This window comes from Micropterus salmoides, unplaced genomic scaffold (genome assembly GCF_014851395.1).
Source record: "Micropterus salmoides isolate LMB-PRFRI ecotype aquatic unplaced genomic scaffold, ASM1485139v1 Ms_hic_scaffold_19, whole genome shotgun sequence".
In the NCBI taxonomy this organism is placed as follows: domain Eukaryota; kingdom Metazoa; phylum Chordata; class Actinopteri; order Centrarchiformes; family Centrarchidae; genus Micropterus; species Micropterus salmoides.
In genome coordinates, this window is record NW_024041039.1 from 11,178,034 (window position 1) to 11,199,669 (window position 21,636).

Sequence of the window (21,636 nt, forward strand, 5' to 3'; positions counted from 1 at the left end):
AATCCAGCAGCTTCACCCACTGGATAAACAAGTTTGAAGAACTGTGGAATGGCCCATTAAACCTCTGCCAATCCCCTTCTCCATCGCTGTTTCGATCTCCACACCGCACCATGAAAGAGTTTACATGATCCCAGTAAAACACTCTTGGAGGAAAGAAACGCTGGAGGTTTCTCTGTAATGGCCATGGAGAAGCATCAATTGACTTTGGAGTCTGAAGGGACTGCAAGGTGATTCCATGTGCCTTATTCACTGGGGTGTGTGGGAGAGCAAGAAAGCGTGTGTGCAGAGTGATGTGGATGTAGAGTTTCCTCAAACATATTTTTCTCCAAATAATGATTTGCATAATAAAAAGCCACAAACATGGCATGATCTCCAGGTGCCAAATTCAATTCAATTCAATTCTTTATATAGCGCCAATTCGTAACAGAAGTTATGTCATTACATTTTTCATAGAGCAGGTCTAGACTGTACTCTTTGTAATATTATTTACAGCAACCCATCAATTCCCACCATGAGCAAGCACTTGGAAACAGTGGCAATGAAAACCCATGGGGAAAACTTCCTTTAGCATGAAAACTTGAGCAGAACCTAGACTCAGGGTGGGTAGCAATCTGACTCGACCTGTTGGGTGGCAGAGAGCTGGGGAAAGGGAGGAGAAAGTCACATAACTTAAACATTTCTTATCTCTTGTTGCCATGTACATGCGCAAGTAGAACGATCTAACTGCGTGGTTTTTTAAACTACTTTCCCTACCACTGCCACTACTGTTCTGACTTGCACATATGTACCATACATACAACATGGTGTGACTGAAAACTGTAACTGAAATAGCAGCTGATTGTTTAATTTGAAGCAATCAAATTAATGAAATTCGACTTTCTTCTGTGTATGTATCCAAGATTGAAAAAGAATATACTGACTAGATGGATAGATGGTTCAAGAACAAATTTCAGAAAAATCTCAGTTATGAAAAGTGATGCTTCACTGCCACCTACTGAGCAGTTGAGGTAAACCCCCAGTTTAACATCAATGCATCTTGTAATCACTGACAAAATATTTTCATTTGATTCTTTCAGTATTTGACACATCAATCCACAATGTTTCCAAGTAATATTAAATAGAGGTTTTCTGAATATGAACCATAGTGAGATACTTCTATTCAATAGTCTCTCACTGAGGACTGGTACATCAGGGCAAAGGTGGTTTTACAGAATGTTTACAGACATTTTATTGGTTATAATTAAATACACAAGGTATGCTGTGCAAAACAAAATATTGGAAAGGTAAATTACTAAGATTACTCTGTTGGTGGTTCTTACAATCCTCTTTAACAACCTCTGCAGTTTACACTAAAATATTGTATATGATATATGACATAGGATGGATTGTCTTGAAAATGTATGGTCCCCAGAGGATGAAGCCAGATGACACTGGCAATTCCCTGACTTTCCTCTAGCTCCATTTCATCTACATAAAATAAGACAAAACAGCTGATAAATTTCTTGTAGCTAGTAACATCTGAATGAACTTTATTTTGCCTACACAATAAAAACAGACAGTTGTAATTTTTAAAGACAGCAGCCATACATTAGTTAGAATAGAGAAGCCCAAGTATCTTTATGCTCCAGAAGAGGCTCAAGGTCAGATCTCCCCTTGATCAGAGATTAAAGGAAGAAAAAGACATGCGCCAAGCTGGATATACCCCCAAACCTGTTCCCCAGCATACAACAGGAACATGTAGTATACAAGACTGAGGAACTCGCCTATTCGCCTAACACATTACACTATACCTGTGGTCTAAACATACAAATGTTTCTTGCAAGAAAAATGAAGCAGCAGATTTAAGACAGAAAGAGATAAATTGTGAAGCAGACAATGTCTTTGATGACAGGTGCCAGAGAAGACTATGGGGGGGGAAGAAAATTGAAGATGTTATATATATATATATATATATATATATATATATATATATATATATATATATATATATATATATATATATATATCCCCATCTCCAGAGCGGTATAGACTTGAGAGAAATCAAAATAACAAAAAACATTCTAAGATCATTTATTCTCACGGCTGACACTGTTAAACTAACATCTCCTAACACTCTGTTTGGAGCCCTGAGAAAATATGCCCTCATAACACTGACCTCAGTCATTTTGCTGTTGTAGCCCTCACTGGCTGATCTTAGATGAGCGTGTGAAAGCTACAAGGACAGGGCCATCTCCCTTACAGTGTAAACATTTTCTCAGAGGTCAGTCTTTTTACCAGTCCCCATGTGGGAGACCCCATTATGACAGCTAAAGGATTCTTGACTATATGTGTGGTAGTAATAAGTGCTACATATCAGAGGCCAGAGCAGCTTAATAATTGGATGGAACTGATGGTGAGTCAATTTTCCTGTGTCCAACCTTGGTTTTGGACACATGTAACAGGGCACAAATATGGCTTAAGGAAGACTGTCATCTTCTGTTAGGACTGTGGAGATGAAAGGGAAATAGCTTAGGATAGAAGCCTTGTATCATAACTATTAATCTGCACTACTGATTGGATATTAGGAGTTAAGACATTTTTTGTATAGTTAGCCATGTACTGTATTTAAGGAAGCAGTATACTAGAAACAAAATCTGGTTTTCACAGTCACAATGGCATGCTTGCAACCAAAAGTAAAAAGACAGCACAATGCCACAGCGTGTGTGTGTGTGTGTGTGCGCTCACTGGTCACACTACTTTAACTTTTGTATAGCTTTGTTTACTAGCCCAAAACAATGTCCTGCAATTTGCATATGAGAGGTTTTACACATGCTCTTGGACTCAATCCCCGAAAAAGTTTAAAAACAAAAATCAGGCTGAGGCACTGCAGGCTGAAGTTGTGAGAAGATTTATGTGCTTATGAAGGCAAGCAGGGACTTTAAGTTGTCTTGCATGTGCCCCCATTTGCCATAGAACGTCAGTCCAACAGCGCAAGGTCAATGCAGTGCAAGTTTCTACTATACTGCTGCCTTAGTGAGTTCATCCGCAAGTGAAATGCTTTTCCCCCCCTTCCTTAAAGAAATGAATACTCAATATGAAATATACCACCATTTGTACATTGAGTATAGTCAAGGGTCTTCCACCTTTTGTCCTTGCAATCCAGAGTGCGGTTGTGCTGATACGTAATGTACCATTACGTAAAAATCTAGATGGCAAAGAAAGCCACTGTTGTAATGCCACAGCTCCTAACATATTATTCAGGGAAACAGCTCATACTCAACAAGAACAGAATGATGAAGCAAAATTCATGTAGAACTTAATACACAATAGAAAACATTCAGTGGATTATCCAAGGAAGTGTACAACAATGGCAACTGGACTTGGTTGAAGATACTTTAAGACAGCCTCTTGGATAAGGATTCACCAAAGTCCAGTCACCCTTGATTTAACCTTCCTTGAATAACTATGACCTGGATGACTGAAAATATTCAGACATTCAGTGGATTACTTTGGTGTCTTGACTTAAGTAAAAATACTTTTGGTGGACTGAAGTTAGAACAAAAATAACAGACCGGCTGCCGTTGTACAAAGGACAACTTGAAAGCTGGACAGAATACCTTCTATAAATCAATATTACAATCAGTGTGTTACACGCAGTTCAGTATTCTGATTATTGTCAACTTCTGGCAGTAATCTAACTTCATAAAAGTCATGTAAACAATTCCCATTACCCAGTGTAAGGGATTGATCTTCTAAGTTTTTAAACAAGAGTACAAGTTCATAACAAAACTCGAAATAGGAAAAGTATTGCTGTGACAACGATGCAGAAGGTGGGAAGATATAACTCAAAATAGTGCACCCTTGAAGCCGAAATCCAGTTAGACTAAACAAACTAGTCAAAATAAGTCATTTCGACAGCTGAACAGCAGATTATTTGTAAATGTCTTAACACATGCACTCTTGAAAGACTGGCTTCTTCAACTAGTCTGTCCTCCTCACTGCAAGCCAAATGCTGAGACCAGAAAATGCGAGGAGCAAAAAAAATAAAATAAAACTGTCTGCAGCGCTTCAAATATATTGCTAATACACTTAGTATAATAGTTTAAATTTTATGGTAGGAGGTAGGGGAGAAAACTGACTACTGCATGTAAATGCAGATTCTATAGCAACCACATTAATGAAGTGCATGTAAACACATTCTGATTTCCTGCAGTTACCCTACAGTTTTTTGTATGGATGTAAACGTAGAGTAACAACCATTCAAAATAATTTTGTAAAAATCCGTGCGAGCTACAATCCGTCTTGAGTGTACTGCACAAAACCCTTAAAAATCCATCTAAACTGCATACCTACCAACCCCCAATTCCCCCCCTACAACTAACTTCCCCCAACCCAAAATATAGCTCAATAACATCTTTTCTGTTCTTGGGCATCAATGTCTCCCAACATAAAACTTTGATAACCCATAGCGGAACTACCACCTAGATTTGGCTACATCTTATAAGATGAAAAATAGTTTGTTTCCACTATAGCGCACCATAAAGTTGTAATTATCTTTGTGTTTTCATTGTGATGCTGCAACATTTGCTGTTGTTTAAGATACAATTGTTTTAAGACTATAATAGTAAGGTTTTCAGTGTTGTGTTTCAAAATAATTTTCTATACATTTGTCAGCTCATAAAAAGGCCTCAGGTGAAAGGAAAAAGTTTCATAGCATAGAGAAAATAGCCCCACCCGGCTACCCATGTCCAGGCCTGTTTCGGCTTCAGAACAGCTGAGACAGCAGAGCTCCCTGCTACAAAAGGCTGATCTTATTGAGACCGAGCCAGATGCAGTAGAAATTTTGTCTCAAGAGCTGCAGCTGAAATGCAGAGTGAATAAAATGTTGCTGTTTACATAAATTCATAGCTGCTATGGCATGTTTATACAAGTCAATTGTCAATTATAAGCGTGCATGTGAATGCATATAGGTTTTGTCAAAGGCAGAAAGGCATATTCCAGCCATCAATGAAGTTATGTATATATTTTCAGGTTTTCTGAACGGTGTACCAAGTAGAGCTGAGCTTGCTTTAGGTGTCAAGTCAGTGCTGATAAAATCATTTTAGGGAAGAATTTAAGATGAAGGTAAGGTGCAGCATCTCAACTGACCAAACAAACCTTAAAAAAACAAAAAAAAACAAACCATGTTTACAGTCAACTCAAAGCTCCATATTTCATTGGGGGGGGTGGACAACAATAGGGGTGATTTAAAAAGTAATGCATACAGAAAAAAAAAAAAAAAAACATCACATGCTAGAATGTTCTAAACTGCTGGAATATTGTTTGGAATTCCTGGAATGATATCAGTACCCATTGCAAAGTTAAGCTGTGATGGCTAAGGGTGGATAACTTCATTGATTGAAGAGAATGCCAGTCAGCCCTGAGCCCAAGGTACGGTTGAAGAAGCTGACCCAGTCCAGGTCCTGGTTTTAGTTGACCAGTGGGGAAACTGGTAGAGATGTGGGGTGAAGGCCAGTAGCTTTGGTGAGGCTTCAAAGCCAGCATTGTCCTTGACATATTAAGTCAAGACCTTGGTGCCAATTACATGCTCTTCATCCAAAGCTTTCATCACAGAGACCTAAAAGGAAAGGGAAAAATAAGATCTGGGAACAGTTGTCTAATCACTTGTTTTACCCCAAAAAAACATAGAAGATAAATAATAAAATCAATCCAACAGTGGTACAGTAAATGCATCCAGCTGTCCACCTCAATTCACCGCAAGCACAAAACCATGAAGAAAGAAAGTGATTATATAACCCTTTGATGCTTGTGCACTGTCAGAAACTGTTTTTACAATTCTTCTAGTTCAGCTACCACCTTTAAGAGATTTATTTATTTATTTTTCCACCCAGGGTCACAGAAACTCACCAAAAACTCATCTCCATTATTAAACTTCTTCTCAATTTCTTTGCCCATGTCACCATCTGGCACTTTAAGGTCCTCTCTGGTTACTCCAGTGTCATCCAACAGGGACATGAAGCCATCTGAGACACCTATAACCTAAAAATGAACAAAAGGCGGGCAAAGAGCAAAAACAGTAAGATGTTAAACACATGAGGATTGTGGATTTAAAAACCAAAACATAACCAGTGTCAGTCAACCTAATCTTTATTGGGAAAAAAGCAGGGGAGAAGAACAGCAACAGCTGATTCACATGTTAAATAGGGATCGTTACCAACCAGATATTAGACAGGCCCAAGGGATGAATTAAGGACCGTAGTTTTGAGCTCTGACATTACGGGTTCTTTAAGGTTTTGGTGTAAACATAACACTGCATCCGCTCCTCTCTCTTCTTCGGGGTAGAGGTCCTCCACATACACACAGATCAAAGTCAGCGAACTGCAGATCATAGCAGTGTTGCCAACTACCCAACTTTGTTGCTATATTTAGCGACTTTCCAGACCTCAAGCGACTTGGTAAAACAACGACAAGTTGCTAGACAAATAAGACTTAACTTTAAAGCACACATCTTTCTTTTACTCTTCAACGTGCAGCAGGTGCTGCTGCCCACCCCTCCCCTATCCCAAAGCACTCACAGGCAGCCTAGTCCCTCCTAGCTGCAGTCAGAGCCAGACATGTTCACCCCTCCGCATCCAGAGACTGCAAATGAACTGCGAATGCAAAAATGCATTTAGAACTACATGGTTGTAGTCAGTGCTTGAAGTGGGCCGGTACACACCAGTACGCAGTACAGGCACCTCAACATTTTACTCTTTGGCATACCCGGACTTTTTCTTGCTTGGCACTTCTCACAAACTGCTGGTACTCTCCTCTGCGTATCAGATTCTCTGGATGCTATGTGACGGTCACCTGTTCCCGTACTCGCCTGCCTGCTCATCTCTGTCACCATAGACAGCAGAGAGAAAAGAAGCTTGGTACCTTTCAAGCAGCCGTGTGCTGAAAATCGTCAGTGTGACTTTTCGTGTACCGACCAATCACAGCCTGGATGGAGCGGTCATTTAAAAATATTGACAGCATTGTTTCCCCATATGTTCATTTATTTGTGGCGGCCCGCCACAATATCAAAGCTGACCACCACATCTTGACCCCCCCCTAGGCCTCTTTAAAATCGTATTTGATTGCAGAGCACCTTCATGCAGCACATCCTCTCGCGCTCACCTGTCCCTCTCTCCCTCATGAACCATGAACACAGCTGCACAAATTTTTCCAACACAACGCTGTCAGTGTCAGAGACCCAGCTTAAAAAAAAATTTTTTTTTTTTTTAAACATTAGCAAGCATGTAAGGAGCCTAGCTAATAAGGAGCGCTAAGGTCAGAATGTTTTTGAAAGCTTGTTAAAAATGTTCAGAAAACCAGCTTGCAACGAGAAAATGTTAATGAAACAATGCATAATAAGAAAACATTGCAATGCAACTGAAATATAGAACAAATGCCTTGTCCAAAAGCTGATTACTGCATTATATTTTATTTTGAATCGTCACCTGCCACATTATTTTTGGGGGAAGAGTACTAGCACCTATTTTTTCCCCTCCGCTTCAAGCACTGGTTGTAGTTCTAAACGTTCAGAGCAACGGGTCCTGCAACCACCATGTTGGAACTACATGACTGTAGTTCTTAACATTGTTAGGGTGTTTAATAACGGTCTCTCCCACAACATTATTCCTCTACTACAGTGTCTATCAATTACATGCACATGGTCAATTAGGCAAATTAGGTAACAATGCTATTTAGTGACTTTTAGGAAAGCCAATAGCTACTTTCCTTACTAAAGGAGTTGGCAAGACTGTCAGAGGCTGCAGTAGAAACATTCAACATACCCAGGTTCTTTATCGTTACCTGGCTTTACTAAGCCCAACAACTGGGAACGGGAAGTCAATCCAGGGTTGAGTCAACCCAGCTATAAGCGTGTTCATAGGGTTCACTAACCCCGCTCCAGCTGCTGACACTGCATCCGTCTTTGTTTTTGTAACAAGCTTCTGAAGCAGCCCACCGGGATCTATCCCGGTCAAGGTTATTATTGTTAACAAAGACGAACGAAATAACAAAAACTAGATGTAAAAAAACATTGTTGTTAACTGAAATAAAAACAAGGCCTTACAAAAAAAGATAACTAAAACTGTATTGTAGGTTTGTAAAACTAACTAAAATGAAAGAGTAAATATCCTTAGTTTTCATTTATTTATAGGACCTAAATAAAGCCTACATTTTGAGTGATTTTCCTTGTTTTGTTCTGATGGATTTGCTTAGGGCTCATTCTGCATGTGTGATGAACTTATCGAGTACATTGATAGTGAGCTCCACTGGCACTGGGTTAAGGTGTCTGCTGGTCATTTATAATGATTGTACTTGTATTTTAACTGACTGAACTAAACTGGACTTGGCATTGTGCAGCGACAAAGACTAAAACTACCACCAACACTAAACCTAACCATATTAAAAATAAAAGTTTAACTAGCAAACCCACGTTAAAAAGTAAACTGAAACAGTCAAAACGAAAAAAAAAAAAAATGAAAAATCCAAAACTATAATAAACTTTGATCCCGGTGCGCCGGTGACAAGCTGGCATTTTTCCTGCCAGAGTTTCGACAACTGTCATTTGACTGACACCAGCTTTGCGTCGCATCCTTCATGCTATTTGGGGCAGGGTGTATTGAACGATTAGCGGTGCAGCGGGCAGGATGGCGGGATTACGGTAGTTACTCCCACATTGTGCTCTTAAATCATTTTTCCAGTTCGCACACAGATTTTTTTTGGGGCATATGCGAGCAAAATGGTCGCACTTTAGAGGCTTGGTGGGGTGGGGGGGGGGCAATGCTACAGACCCCCCTCCCGAGAGTGTCCAAGGCCCACCCACCATAGTCTCTTAAAATCCTATGGGAAACACTGGTTGTCTAGGAGCCTTGTCTCTGATCTCAAATACATGACTTCATTCATCGTAGGACTGAGAATCCAGGGTTAAAGCTGAAGTTACCTCGATAACCTCTAAACATGCTTCGTAGTAAAGTGCAAAACCACCTTTAATTTAAAAAGCCAATATTTTAACAATACACCTTTTCAACAAGCATAAACATCTCAAAGAAAAAAAAAAAGGTATGTGCTCTGGTAGCAGTCTCGTACACCGCTGCTGTGTTTTACAGAAGCATTGAGCACTACCTCAGCTAACAGCGAATTATTTCAAACAAGCTAAAATGAAAGCTGTGTGTAGCGCAACTGTAGCTTAGCTGTGTGTAGTGCAACTGTAGCTTAGTCTTAGCGTGGCAAATTCTTATAAACAACTGCTGACTGAGGCAAACCAGTCCCTCCTCGCTCTACCAGCAATACCTGCAGGCAGTGAATCACATCAGCAGAACGAGGACAGAGTACAGGTAGAAGGACTGATCTGGTGTCTGAATTCTTTCTAAACTCCTGATGTCAGAAATGTTATGCACTTTACATTTGTTTCCAGAGAGATAGAGATTATATAGTGAATTTGCTGGTGTAAACATTACTGTTGCTACTCTAGAAATAGTTATTTAAAATATTCAATGCCAATCTTCTGAAATTTAAATATATTTTGTAAAAAAATAATTTAGTAATGAAAATTAACACAGTATCAATAAAGAACTGAACCAGAACCTGAACTGAAGTGCCTCTGCGATTTGCCTTTTCAGAGAGATCATTAGTATTGTGCTACAGTGCACAATGAGGATAGATAGGATCATAACTTTTGTTCTTTGCTGCTGTACACACGTGCCAATGCTACCTGAAGCATTTAAGAAAAAAAACAAAAGCCAGAGATCGGACAGTGATCCGACCAAAACCTGCACGGCGGGATCCATGTAGACCCAATAATTACGTCAAAACCCCGTGACACCCCGTCGCACACAAGAGATGTAACCGTATTGCTTAGATTATATAAACTCAATCTTAAAAAAAAAAAAAAGAAAAAAATTTCGGCGATCAGGGACGCTGCGTTGTGGTTTGACAGGTGAGCCTCGTAGATGCGCCGATTAATCAGTGACGATCTGAGTCAAACACACTGAGCCATGAGACTTTGTTGGCGCAGCTATGCAGCTACCAGAATTGTGGTGTTTCTGCTGCTGTTCTACATCATTAAACCACAGTTATGTAGCGCAATCATGCACAGTAGACACTGCTGTCAACAGGAAGCAGCCCTGTAGTATTATTTTATTAGTCCAAAACTGACTTTACTGTTCTCCATTCAAATCAGCATGGTGGCTTCATCCAGTAATATACTGTATATGGTTGCACCTTGCAGTGGAAAAGGTGCTTTACCGTCTCCCTCTCCCTGTATGTCCACATTGGCGACTTTCTCCATCAGTAGATCATGTAACGTAATCACTGTGTTTCTCTGATAAATGCTCCAGTGGGTTCCCTAACCTGGGTGGCCCGCCCAAGTAAAGCGTATGTGTGGGAAACACTGAATGAACCCTGCTTATCTTTTTACACGCCAGGTCTTTAAATGTGTCGACAAGCGTTGTGTGTCCCTCCATCTTGTGGAGAGTTTATCAGTAGACGGCTGCGTGCAGATGGGGGGGGGGGGACGACAAAAACCCTTTTGTTCTTAGCTGCTGTACACACGTGCCAATACAGTACTCATGCTATACACACACAGTATTTTAAAGTACAGTAAATGAAACCCAAATCAAAAACTGTGGAACATGGCCATGGTGGGTTGCTGCAGGTGTACGCTAAAGCACAAGTTCAGTTGAGCAAAGCTCATCCTAAAAACAAAGCCTCGTCTTTCCATAATTTAATCAACCACTGTTTTCTTCTGTTGAATTGCTATGCCAAAAGAGCCCTCTCATCAGGGCAGAAGAGACTGCTTGTTGGCCAAGCCAAAACCTGTTCAAAACCTGTATATCCTTTCACAACTACTGAGACAACAGCACAGTTCTGACGCATTCAACGTTTAGCAATTGAAATCATTTTCTCACGTCACACCTTTGTGTTGTGAGATGGGTTGTATAAAATCCACAACATTATATGAAATGGATGCACTGGTTGTCTAAACAAATGCCAAACCCCATATAGTGGACCGAGAAACAATTATTGGCTTCCACACCAACTTCTTTCAACTGACAACATCTAGTACACATTGCAAATGCTGCGTTTCCCTTGGTGCTCCCTAGGTTACACCAAAATATCAATCAGGGATATCTCACCTGGTAGTCTTTCCTTGTTACATTTGGGACATCCATGTTATGGGTAGATGGGCAGATATCTTCTAACTTCTTCTGAGTAAAGATGTCAAGTCCAGTAAGGTGAACCTGGGAAAACACCATCACTGATTAAATGCGACCTTGAGCCAAATTAGCTCTGGGGGTCACATGTACAACAGTTTGAGGCTAAATTACGAAAGTGCCTTAAGCTCTGCATTCCAAAAGGATGCACAAGGAAGTTTTACCTTGGCATGCCCATGCTTGCCAGTCTTGGAGGTAGTCATGTCAACGATCTTACAGGGACGCCCTTTCAACATGACATAGCCATTCTTCCTCAGTGCAGAGCACTGTACGGGATATGTTGTGGAGGCCCCAGAGTCCCCAGAGGTGAAATCATCATCCGCCATGATGGGCTACTTCTGTGTTAAACAGGAGAAAAATGAAGAACAAGCATAAGATGTGACTGACAGTAGTATTACTTAAAAGGATGAGGAACCATTACTGCAAATATAAAAAGGAATAATCCGATTTTAGTTTTGTAGCACCGATTAAGCTATGGCTGGGCGATATGGCCAAAAATGTTATCACAATAAAAACATTTCATATCAGTCGGTAATTATCTCGATAACTGTCAAATTATTATTTGTTAAAGGCTGTTTTTTGCTCCTGAGTGAAAATTTAAGAAACCAGATGGTTAATTATGTGGTTAAACTTTTCTTTATGGTCAGAATGTGGCAAACACTTGATGCCAAACAGTGAATCACTGAACAAATCTGAGATAGAACATTCAAAAAAATATTCAACAAATATGATTGTAAACCTTTTCAGTCCCTTTTCCCTCAACAAAATAAACATTTTAATAGAAAAATTAAGTGCCAATTTGTTCGTGATTCAAATGAAATATTTATTGATGATATATTGAACAATTATATTGTTATTGAGGAAAATTATATTGCCAGAGATGTTGTGCTTATGTGGTCACGCTCAGTCTTTTCCTGAAAGTCAGAAGACTGGCCAGGCCGCAAGTGCTTTATAAAAAATTAAAAAATAAAGACACAAAACACACACAACCAACAACAACAACAACAAAAAAAAATGATCAGAGTGGGAGATGTCAACTAAAAGTGCTTTGCTGCACATTGCTCTACGTTAAAATGTATACTTCCAAGCTAAAGCCGATTCGCTTTAATACTGCAAATTGGTAGCTTTGTATGCACTAATTTCATCATTAACTCCCTCCACTTGTGCGCAATTATCCAAGGTGGTGCAACCACATCTCACTAGCCAACTATCTGAAAAGCTAACCGCTAACGTTAGATGCTAATGTGTCGAATTTACATATAATTTACGCCATGTTGCTGCAATCAAATTTGCTTTTGCACACTGTCTGGGGGGGTGCCTAACGAGTGAAATATGTTAGCTGCATTGTTAACGTTAGTTCACTGACTTCATAAAGTAATCTTAAAAATGCTCCAAGTTAGCGTTAGAACGGCTAGGCAGCTCAGGTTGAAAAGCTAGCAAACAACATTAACTAGCTATGTTACGTGGCAGCTGGGCCAGATGAGCATCTTCCACTGTAGCGTAATCCAGCAAGCTAGCTTTAGGTTCCAACCTCGTGTGCTTTCTGTCATCGTTAGCTTTCAAACACGACCCACACCCATTGACATTGGCTGCAGCTAATGTTAGCTAAAGTAGTGTGCTAACTTATTTCAATTGCTAACCAAACATCGCCTCACTACGTAGAAGTTGCTGACTTAACTACCGAGACGACAACTGCCTCCCAGTGTTACACATTAGGGCAGGCGTTACTTAACGTTAACTCATTTGTAAAAACGTTTTACTTATAACCCCTTACGTTTAGCTTACCTTCTGTCGTGCTTACAACAAAGAGGGAAAGTCAGTTCGCATGCGTAGAGCTTTTGTACCGCAGGAGGAGCAGAAAGGGCAGGTACTGGCTCGCGTGACGCGGTGCAGAGGGGGTGGGGGAGGCTCATAGTGCAGAGCTGTCTGCCTGGGACGTACGCACACCGCACAGAACTCTCCAAAATAAATAGGAGCCCCGCAAGTGAGTTGTTCGACTAAATGGTTATAGTAAAATATGCAGATAGGCCTTCAGTTACACTCAGTGGTGGAGGGTAACTTAGTTAGTTCTACGTAGGCTATCATTTTGAGGCAGGCCTACTTTACATCACTGTTTTAATTATCTGCTATTATATACTTTAACATAACGTTATTTAACAGTTATAGTTGCCAGTCACTTTACAAATTCAGATTTTAAAATACAGAACATATGGTCATCTAATAATGCACCGTTGCCATGCTCCCCCCAACTTGGGTCCCTTATTCTGTCCTCGGGGAATTTTGCATCTTTCATCCTGATTGCTGTATACATCCCTCCTGAAGCCGGGGGGCACGGCTGCCTCTCAGCAGCAATTCGCCCATATTATGAAGATTGAAATCAACAATCCAGACTCTGTACGTTTGGGTGATTTAAACCACGTCAGCACTGCCGACATATAGACAAAACATTTTTACAGCTACCAGAGGGAGGAAAAACACGTGCTCTCGTGTTCCACAGACGTTTCACACTGTAATGAGTACTCCCACAATACCATCAGAGACAATGGTCCCCCCACGCAACAGATATGCTAAGTGACTGTTTTTGTTGTTGTTTTGTTTTGTTTTTACAACTGACTGGACTGTATTGCAGAGACCATGATGATCTGGACTCTTTTGCTGATGTGATCACACTTTCAAATGTTCCATCCAAGTCTGTAATGTTTTATAGTGATAATAAGCCATGGTTCAGTAGATATTAAAATATTGTTAAAACAAATGAACCTTTCAAATCAGGTGACAAATGTCTTTAAGACTTCTAAGTAGAAATTTGAAAAGACGGTAAAAGAAAGCATAAAGTATTTAAAAACAAGGTTAAATTTTAAGGACATAAAGGGGCAGGGCTTTAAATGAATGACTAATTACAAAATGTTACCCCAGATACTGAACCTAAATTGCTTGATGAGCTTTACAACTTTTATTGCAGGTTTGACACTAAAGCAGACCCACAGCCTTGTTCTGTCAGTGTATCTGAACCTGCTACTCCACTGTTTTAAATCCAGGAGCATGAGGTAAGAAACTTGCTGTGCAGGCAAAACAGTAGGAAGGCTGCAGGCCCCGATCTGGTGTCATCTAGTATAGCCTACCCTGAAATGTTGTGCATATGAACTTGCCCCTATTTTTACCTGGTCTATTGCACAGCAGAGGGTCCCAGCATGTTTTAAGTCTGCTGTGATTATACCTGTGGCTAAGAAATCCAACCTAAGCTGCCTGAATGACTACAGACCTGTTGCTTTGATATCTGTTATCATTAAAATCTTTGAATGTCTGGTATGTAACCATCTCTCCAGTGTTGTCCTTGAGCCTTATGAGTTTGTTAGGTCTGTTGATGATGCATGCAGGTCATTGTGCATGTACTCTATTCTTTAACACCTAGAGGCCTGTGACAACAATGTGAGCGTTCTGTTTGTCGATTACAGTTCCGCTTTTAATACTATTCCACAATAATAATAATAATACATTTTATTTCTATAGCGCTTTTCAGGACACTCAAAGACACTTTACAGTAAAAGCAGAAGTTATGTACATTTAAAACAGATTAAAAACATAAATATCATAATATAAAATATATGAATAGTAGATAAAAACGTGCGGAAATACACAAGAGGAAGGGGCGACCATATAAATAACAAAATAACAAACAGCAGCAATATAACATTATTTGATGTTAAAAGCTAGTCTAAATAGGTGGGTTTTGATAAGTGATTTGAAAGAGTCCATGTCGCTGCAGTCTTGGATGTGTATGGGGAAGGAGTTCCATAGGGAGGGGACTGCAATGGTGAAAGCTCTGTCGCCCCAGGTACGGTGCTTGGTACTTATTTGAGGTGAAAGGAGGTTAGTGTCAGAGGAGTGGAGGTTGCGGGAGGGATTGTGGTGGTGGAGCAGGTCTGTGAGGTAGGAAGGGTTATTGTAATTGAGTTGTAAGAAGTTGGTTTGCATTCAGGTTTGTATGTCGGTCAGGCAGTTGGTCAGAGTTGCAGAGGTAACTGTTGTGATGGATTTGGTGGAGATGTAGATCTGGACATCATCAGCGTGGCAGTGGAAGTGGAGACCATATCTACCTATGATATTACAGAGTGGCAGGATGTAAATGATGAACAGGAGAGGACCAAGCACCGAACCTTGGGGGATGCCATGTGACAAAGGAGCAGTGGAGGAGGTGGAGTTATTGATGTTGATGAACTGTTGTCTGTTGGTGAGGTAAGAGTGGAGCCAGGAGAGTGCAGTGCCAATAATATTGGAGTAAGTTTCCAGTCGGGAGAGAACAGTGGAGTGGTTGATGGTGTCGAAGGCTGCAGTGAGGTGAGACAATGGGAGCTGAATAGTCACAGTGTCAGTGAGTCTTTCAGTTTTTGTTGGAGAGGAGGCAAGTTCTTAAACATTATCACTTGGGCCCCACAGGGGTGTTTACTGTCCCCACTCCTGTACTCATTGTACACAAAATGACTGTATTTCCTACTCCCTGTCTTTCAGGATCTTTAAATTCGCAGATGACACCACAGTAGTGGATCTGATCTCCAACAACGTTGAAACAGCTTACAGGAGTGATGAGAGAGAATCCCTGAGAGATCCCTGGTGGACTGTGGGACCACCTTCCCTTGGCCATCAAGTGAAATTCAACAAGTGGACAGCTACAAATTCCTGGGAGTGACAATCTGCTCCACCCTGAAATGGGGTATAACACCACTACTATTGTGAAGAAAGAACCTGAGAGACAGCTGAGAGACAACTGAAACAAATTGGTATATCTAGTGATGATATGGTACAGTTTAATAGAGGAGGGGGAGAGCAAATCATTTGTGCAATAGGGCAGATGGTTTGAAGCACTTTATCTGGTGGGTCGTTTGATGTTGCCAGTAATTTCCCTACGTGCTTATTTATAGTGTTTATATATGTTGGATTTTACGTTACCCATTGTTTTATGCTTTTATGATTATTGTATGGGTTGGATATTATCAATCTGTTTTATACTGAATGTATTGTGTGCTTCGTGGTTTTACTATTTATTTTTATATTTTGTTGTTTCTTCTTTGTTTAGGTCAGCTGAGCTCTCTAAAACAAATTCAAACCAGCCATGTTGATCTGGCAATGAAGGATTGAAACTTGGGATGGGATATAAGATATGCCTAAACTCATCATGTGTTTTTGAATTATTTCTTTCATTTTAATCTAAACAGAGCAAAGGGAACGTATTTTCTTTCTCTAATACGTAGAAAGAAGGCTTATTTTTTATGGTACCATATTTGAGAGATGGACAACTGTACTGCAAGGTTCCTGTGTTCCCGGGTGTGTTTTGACTCACAACTGTTTAGCACAGAGCAAAAACGCGCTACTGGAAAGGTCTTGTCATTAGTGTTAAATAAGTCCTGGGGAATTGCTGGGGGCTGTGTAAAACAGTGAAAAGCTGTGTCTTTGAGTGAATTGACCAGTATGAAAGCATAAAAAAGTTTGTGTTTTCTTAAAGATCCCCTGCCAATAGTGCTGTAGTCAAGACCAAGACCACAGTTTATCGAGACTGAGACAAGACCAAGACTTTTAGGGGCTGAGACCAATTCGAGACCAACACCGAGGGAGGGCGAGACCGAGTCAAGACAAAGATCATTTCCCCACATTACATGACGCACAATGAAATGTGGAACGAGATCATAGATACTTCTCAAATTGATCTGAAAGATCCACATTCCCATTAACGCACACATACAAACACTTAGAGCTGAAATGAATGTAAGCATCACCAACCCAGTGAGGGGTGAAAGTCATTAACGTTAACAACACATTTTTAATTAGGGTTATTGGTTGCATTTGAAGCAATACATTTTACATCCAATCAAAGTTATGATATTAATAAATAAATGTGATTTATTTTCAGAAAAAGCTTAAATATTAATCAAATTATGTCAAAAGTTTCTCCCTTATTGAAAAAACACAATCTATAACTATTCTACACTTATGTAAATTATGTATAGAACCACAATTGGCTTCCTAGTCAGAAAGTAATACTTGTGCATACATGCCTTAAACTTAGGTTTAAGGTGAGCACGGAGAAACTTTCCCCCTTCAGTAGATGAATGTGAAAACAAATTCATACATACATGCACACATTTGTTCCTCTGTGCCCGTGGGGACAAAAATTGACATGAGTCCCCATCAGTTAGTGTGCATTCAGGTTAAAGCTCCCTCCATTATGTTCACCAGCTTTTCGCTTACTTTGTCTGCCTGCCATTTGGTGCTGGGCAGGTAGTGTAAATTAGGTTATTCGAAAACTATGCCATGAGAGTGGTGAAGTGAATTCCACAACACTAAAAGACACTATAAAGTGAAGCCGGGACAAGTTACACACACAACTTCAAATACGATTTGCAGGGTTTCTTTTTATTGTTTTCCCACCTTCAGGGCTGGTACTTTTATGTAAACTGAAAATGCAAAATGCAAAAATGCAGTCGCTCCACTGGAGTAACTGGGGAATGTACAAAAAAACAAAAACAAACAAAGTGAAGGTAAAATGGTCTTCTTTGAGTCAAAAATAGAAACTCAATACTACTTCTGCATACACGTGGCAACTATTACATATATAACAGGAATACAGCCCAAAGTTGGCACATAAAGCGGCATAAACATGGTTACAAAAATATGGCAGTGGCACCTCTAACTCACGGATAACGAGCTCTCGTGGCCCACACGTAGGGTTTATTCCACAAGCGTTGGCTATCCGATAACAGCAGCAGCCAGTCCATGCAAAATAGTGCAGTTTACTTCCTGTATTTTCCCGGCGCCCCTTGACCTCTCGGCAAGCACGCGGCTGTTTGAGTCAGCAACGCTATACCCTCTGCTTTCTAAAATCAACACCTGCAGCATTCTCGCTATAGCAGAAAATTGTGCCAATAGAGGTTTTGTAACTTGAATCTCCTGTATATTTAAGGTTTGACTATATCACCTGGTTATATCTCCTCTGCTTAGCTGTCAACGTCCTCGATGACAGAGTAACTGTTCTTAACTTCATTAAGAGCTTCTCTGAAAAATACAGTTCCCAGACTAGCAAGGATATGAGATACCATTGCAGGGCTCAGCGACATTGACTCTAAAACTGATCTGGGCTCATGATGTGGGTTTGGGTGAGCACCTGCATTTGCTCTTTTACTTTTGCGAGGAGCTGGTATCGGGGGCTGGACTCTTGACTCAGGATTCCGTTTCTGTCTCTGACAAACAGTTGGGACAGGAATCTGCACATCAGGTGATTTGTCTGACTTGGACTTGGCTCAACAGACTCTGCATCCCCACTTGAATGACCACTTCTCTACTTTCCCTATTGCTTTCCTAATGTTCTCTAACACATGTGTCTCATTTCTTCCTCTCATCCATATGGCCCCATCATCTGCATATAATGCTGATTTGATATGTCCATCTAAATCTGAAAATATATCATTAATCATAATGTTGAATAATATAGGGCTAATTGCGCTCCCCTGGGAATGCCATTATTTACCTTAAACTCTGTAGAAATTTCTGATCCAACCTTTACTCTAATTTTCCTATCTGTTAAAAAGTCTAGTATCCAGTTATAAATCCTTCCTTCAAACCCCATTCTATTTAGTTTAATAAGTAGTCCTTCCCTCCACATAGTATCATATGCCTTCTCAATGTCAAAATACACTATTATCATCAGCTCTTTCATTTTCAGTGCCTTTTCTACCTCATTACTTACTCTAACGAGAGCATCTGTTGTGGACCACACTTTCCGAAATCCATTTTGTATATTACTCAGTAGTTCTCTCTCTTCCATTACATGTGATAACCTACAAACTATTATCCTCTCCATCCATTTGCATAAGTGAGATGTCAGAGCTATGGGTCTATAATTACCAGGATTGGTTGGGTCTTTACCAGGTTTGCTAAACGGTAGTATATATTTCCAACTTCTCAGTATTATTCCATCCTTCTATATTTTATTGAACAGTCTTACCACTAGCTTAATTGACCCTACTGGCAGCTGTCGGAACATGGCATAACATAACTGGTCTTGTCCTGAGGCTGTATATCCCGTGCCAAGCAGAGCTACAGTATATTGAGTTCTGTTATTGTAAAATCCACATCTAAAGTTGTTGTACCATCCTCCCTCTTCAGCTTCACGTCCTTATTTTCTCTGAGTGCCAGGTCTTTCTGTTGCTTATGAATATCCATAAGGTGATCACCACTATGCACAGCCGCAAAAGCCCTACCCAACATCTATTTCTTTTCTTAGTCTGACCCCACCGTCTTTCCTCCATCTATCACAGCTGGGATTTTAATCGCTTTCCTTTTCCCACTCATTCTTTTAAACAAATATATCCCCTAACTCTACACCTCTACCTATGGTGGAACAGAACTCTCTCCAATTTTTCTTTTTGGTTAACTTAATTGTCCTACGTGCCACTGCCCTTTTATTTTGAAAATCCAAAACACTCTCTTGTGATAAATTCTTCTTTAATGTTTTAAAGGCTTTGTTTCGTTCTTTTACAGCTCTGCTACACTCCTCATTCCACCAGGGGACCACTTTCTTCCTGCCCTTTGTTGTTCTTTTTGGAATACTTAAATGTGCTGCATTTATAATGTGTTCTGTAATTTGCTTTGTGCCTTCCTCTATATCACCTTCTAACATCACAAGGTTTGCTGACTTCGTACAACATAACCTAAATTTTTCCCAGTCTGCTTTCTCAAAGCACCATCTGTTAATCTTACTTCCTTCTTGGAAACATACATTTGTGTTAATAATAGTGAGAACTGGAAAATGGTCACTTCCTATGGTAGAATCATTCATAACAAACCATTCACATGCGTTTACCAAATTATCTGATGCCAGTGCGATATCTAAACATGATGTTTTACCCCTATTCACATCCATTCATGTTCCCTGTCCATTATTAATGCAGACCAGTGATCTTTCTTCAATTATGTCCCCATTATTATCTGTGTGATTGCTGCCCCATAAGCTGTTGTGTGCATTGAAGTCCCCACACCATATTTCTTTCCTGTATACAGTCCCTGCCATTTCATTCAGTTTATTGATATCTAAGTTTTTGCATGGGTTATAGAAATTAATCAATTTAATGTTTCCCTCTTTCCTTGGGCTATAGATTTCAACTATTATACATTCTGAATCTTCTGAGCTTGTGGATTCCCTGTAGGCCAACCCATCCTTGATAAAGGTGATGCACCCTCCACCAGTTTGGTTGTTAGGTCTATCGTACCTTATAGAGCTAAACCCTGGTATCACATAATCTAGTCTGTCTCGTAACCAAGTTTCTTGTACACATATTGCATCTGGAACATCTAATTCATGAATGTACTTTTTGAATTATTGACCATTAGCTATAAGACTTCTTGTGTTCCACTGTAGTATGTGAAGAACCATTATAAGCGTCCTAACCCTCAGTTTGTGTATTTCCATTTTCAGTTACCGTCAACAATGCATGTATTTGATCTGCTTTAATATCTTTCATATCAAGAAGTTTTCCTGCTGCTTCTACAATAGCCTTAATTCTGTCACTTTTCTTTTTCAACTGGGACGCAACATTGATGGTGTGACATATGAAACCCACAAAGTTCACTTTTTTCACTATCAACGTATCATCGTCAACTTTAGATTTATGCTCGCAACCATTCTGTGTGTGTGCTGGAATCTGGTTTTGTGTCTGATTAACTGGTGTTATGTTTCTTTGGACAATTCCACTGGAGTTTCTGTTATTTGATCCTGTTTCTCTTACTTTCTTTAGAGCTTCTGCATATGATACTTTGTTCAATATCTTCACCTTTTGGGCTTCTCTGGCTTCTCTTTGCACTTCACATCAACCTAATGCAGCACTATGCTCTCCTCCACAGTTACATTTAATCTTTGCATCCTTTTCACATTTCCCATACTCATGCTGGCCCCCACATCTAGCACACCTTAGCTTTCCTTTGCACTGCTGAGCGGTGTGCCCCATCCTTTGACATTTATAGCATCTGATAGGGGGAGGGATGTATTCTCTCACGCTGTAATTTATGTATCCCATTTGGACTGACTTAGGGAGGGTTCTCTCAAATTGCACAACCACAGATAGTGTGTCTTTTAATGATCCATCTCGTTTGCTTTTCAGTCTAGTAGCCTCAACTGCTTTGCCTCCCTGAATCTCATTTTTAACATCTTCCATTGACATATTCAAAAGGACTCCTGATATAACTCCTCTAACCTTTGCTGTTGCTCCTGGGATGTGGGCCTTCATCCTTTCCCCTTGAAGTGTGGACATACTAAGAATCTTTTCTTGTTGTTTGCTGCTTGCATGTATCAGTATTCATTTATTGTTCAAAAATCTTGCAAATTTGATTTTGCCAATCTCCTTCTCAATCGCCTTGGTAAGTTTAA

General features: G+C 40.0%; 1 protein-coding gene and 1 long non-coding RNA gene across 2 annotated transcripts; one reads left to right on the forward strand and one right to left on the reverse strand.

The window, feature by feature from the left end:
• Positions 1-2,054: 2,054 nt before the first annotated feature.
• eif5a2 (eukaryotic translation initiation factor 5A2) lies at positions 2,055-13,134 on the reverse strand. Its single transcript, XM_038728852.1, has 5 exons — positions 13,008-13,134; positions 11,387-11,560; positions 11,145-11,249; positions 5,887-6,018; positions 2,055-5,596 (listed from the first exon to the last, which is right to left on the reverse strand). Exons 2-5 carry the CDS (start codon positions 11,546-11,548, stop codon positions 5,537-5,539), a joined length of 459 nt encoding a protein of 152 aa, XP_038584780.1. The 5' UTR covers positions 11,549-11,560; positions 13,008-13,134; the 3' UTR covers positions 2,055-5,536.
• Positions 13,085-16,393, forward strand: LOC119910323. The gene is made up of 3 exons (XR_005445614.1): positions 13,085-13,206; positions 14,185-14,269; positions 15,732-16,393. It is a non-coding gene; the product is annotated as an uncharacterized LOC119910323 (long non-coding RNA).
• Positions 16,394-21,636: the final 5,243 nt, after the last annotated feature.

Excerpts from the sequence above, each read along its gene's own strand:
- eif5a2 (XM_038728852.1), bottom strand. The coding sequence starts at position 11,548 with ATGGCGGATGATGATTTCACCTCTGGGGACTCTGGGGCCTCCACAACA. Across the intron at positions 11,250-11,386 it reads GCAAGCATGGGCATGCCAAG|GTTCACCTTACTGGACTTGA; the intron begins GTAAAACTTCCT and ends GTGTTTTCCCAG. Across the intron at positions 6,019-11,144 it reads TAACAAGGAAAGACTACCAG|GTTATAGGTGTCTCAGATGG; the intron begins GTGAGATATCCC and ends GTTCATTTTTAG.